This window comes from Nestor notabilis, unplaced genomic scaffold (assembly GCF_000696875.1).
Source record: "Nestor notabilis isolate BGI_N333 unplaced genomic scaffold, ASM69687v1 scaffold23202, whole genome shotgun sequence".
Taxonomy (NCBI): domain Eukaryota; kingdom Metazoa; phylum Chordata; class Aves; order Psittaciformes; family Psittacidae; genus Nestor; species Nestor notabilis.
In genome coordinates this window covers 15,330-17,114 of record NW_009920056.1, presented here as the reverse complement: position 1 = coordinate 17,114, position 1,785 = coordinate 15,330, and the positions used below count along the sequence as shown (strand labels likewise).

The following is a 1,785-nucleotide window of genomic DNA, read 5'->3' as shown; positions in this document are numbered from 1 at the left end:
CCCAGTCGTTGCTGGAAGTGATGAGAGGGGCTGGATCCAGGACAAGCACTGGGCTCTGCCCTGGGCACCAAACCTCCAGCCCCATTGCTGGATGTGGGATGTGGGCAGCATCCCAGGATGCTCCGTCCCCCTGCCTGGCCCTGGGATGCTGCTGCTGGACCCTGACCCACCACCCCCAGCCCCTCCAGCCCTGGAAAAGGGGGAGCTCATGGCATGAAGGAGCCAGCCAGAACTGGCGAAGAGACATGGCAGAGGGATGATGAAGCAGCGCTGGATGCTTTTCCACCCAGCAGGAGGAACTTGCAAGCATTTTCCTATCAGACAACCAAACAAATGAACCCCCAAATGATAATAATTAAAGAAAGGAGGAAGAATCAAAGAAAACCCTTCAGGGAGGAAGAGTTTCTTTTTCATCAGTAAGCTGCCTTTACTTGGTTTCTTTGGCTCACTCCATTGCTGGAGCCTGATCCTCAAATGATACCCTAGTGGAGTCCCTGAAGTCGGGGTGCCTCAGGTCCATGAGAAATTTGGTGGGAGTGAGAATGTGAGTAGAACCTGCAGGAGAACAGAGCGGGGCTGACGGCTGCGCCCGGGTCCCCCCCCCACCCTGTGCTGGCATGAGGAGAGGAAGGACACAGCTGCCACCCGGAGCATCGCAGGCACATGCAGGGGATGGTCCCCAGAGAGAGGTGGGATGAGATGGGCTAGAGGCGGGATGGAGCTGGGCAGTGGTGCTGGGTCCCAGGGGCTATAGGAAGTGATGGAGAGGGGGCTGCTGCTCCCAGGAGAATACAAGGAGTGGGATGAGATGCCGGCAAGAGGCTCTACCAGGCATCCCAGGCAAGAATCAAGGAACTGGATGAGATGGTGAGGGGCTCCTGCCCTACAAGATGTGTATCCAGCCATGCTCCCGTGGGGGAGTTTTGGGGATCTAAAGCTCCTTGCTAACATCTCGCAGGAATTCCACCGTGTCCTCCACGCCTGACTCATGGCTCCTCCAGGAGCTGAACACACATCCTGTCACACACATGTTGCAATGTGTGCAATGGGAAAATGCACCTCCTGATGCATTGCATGTGCAACAGGACATGTAGCGTTTGTGCAACACAAAAATGCATCTCCCGATGCATACACAGTGCCCATCGTGGTCTGTTGCACACCTCTATTTCCTGTTTGCTCCCTGTAACAACTCCAATGACGATGATGCAATGGGGGTGACAGGAGCAATTCAAGCTGCAAAACCTCCTTCCCTCTCACCCAGCTTTGCTTGAACAAATTCAGCTGGGGAGAGGAAAACTGGGAGCAAAGTTGGGGATGGGTGAGGGACATGTGCTGTCCCTGGGGAGGAGGGACAGAGGGGTGACACTCGCCGCAGGAGGAGCCCTTTCTGCAGCATTTCAGCTCCCACAGCGCTGTGGAATTGGTGGGATGGAGGAGGGAGCATGGGATGAGCAGCCAGTGCGGCGGGCGCAGGGACAGGGTCCCACTCACCTATTAGCACTTCCCACTTGCCGCTGGCTTGTGTCACCTCATAGGCGCAGCGCATCTCGTTCATGCTCACACCACCCAGGATGAAGATGATGAGGCGGGGGCCACTCCGGTACTCGCCAGGGGCCTTGTTCTTGTGCCAGTGGCCATAGCGGGCACTAAAGAGAGGAAGAGAAGGGTGAAGATGGGCATAAGGCAACCCAGAACCCCCGAACCTCCCTGTGTGCTGGGTGCAACCCCAGAGCGTGAGTAGCAGCTCAGGGGGGGGGTTCTGACCCTCCGCTTAGCTCTGGGCAG

General features: G+C 57.0%; 1 protein-coding gene across 3 annotated transcripts in view; it reads right to left on the bottom strand.

Moving 5' to 3' along the window:
* The window catches only part of LOC104402607 (syntaxin-binding protein 1), a 9,993-nt gene that overhangs the window by 984 nt on the left and 7,224 nt on the right, over positions 1-1,785 (bottom strand). For 2 of the 3 annotated variants that reach the window (XM_010010519.1, XM_010010518.1), the window contains exon 17: positions 1,492-1,646. In XM_010010519.1, the coding sequence (XP_010008821.1) occupies positions 1,492-1,646 (155 nt within the window). Of the gene's footprint in view, positions 1-367; positions 556-1,491; positions 1,647-1,785 lie in introns of those variants that run through there. The other variant, XM_010010517.1, reaches the window with a different exon arrangement.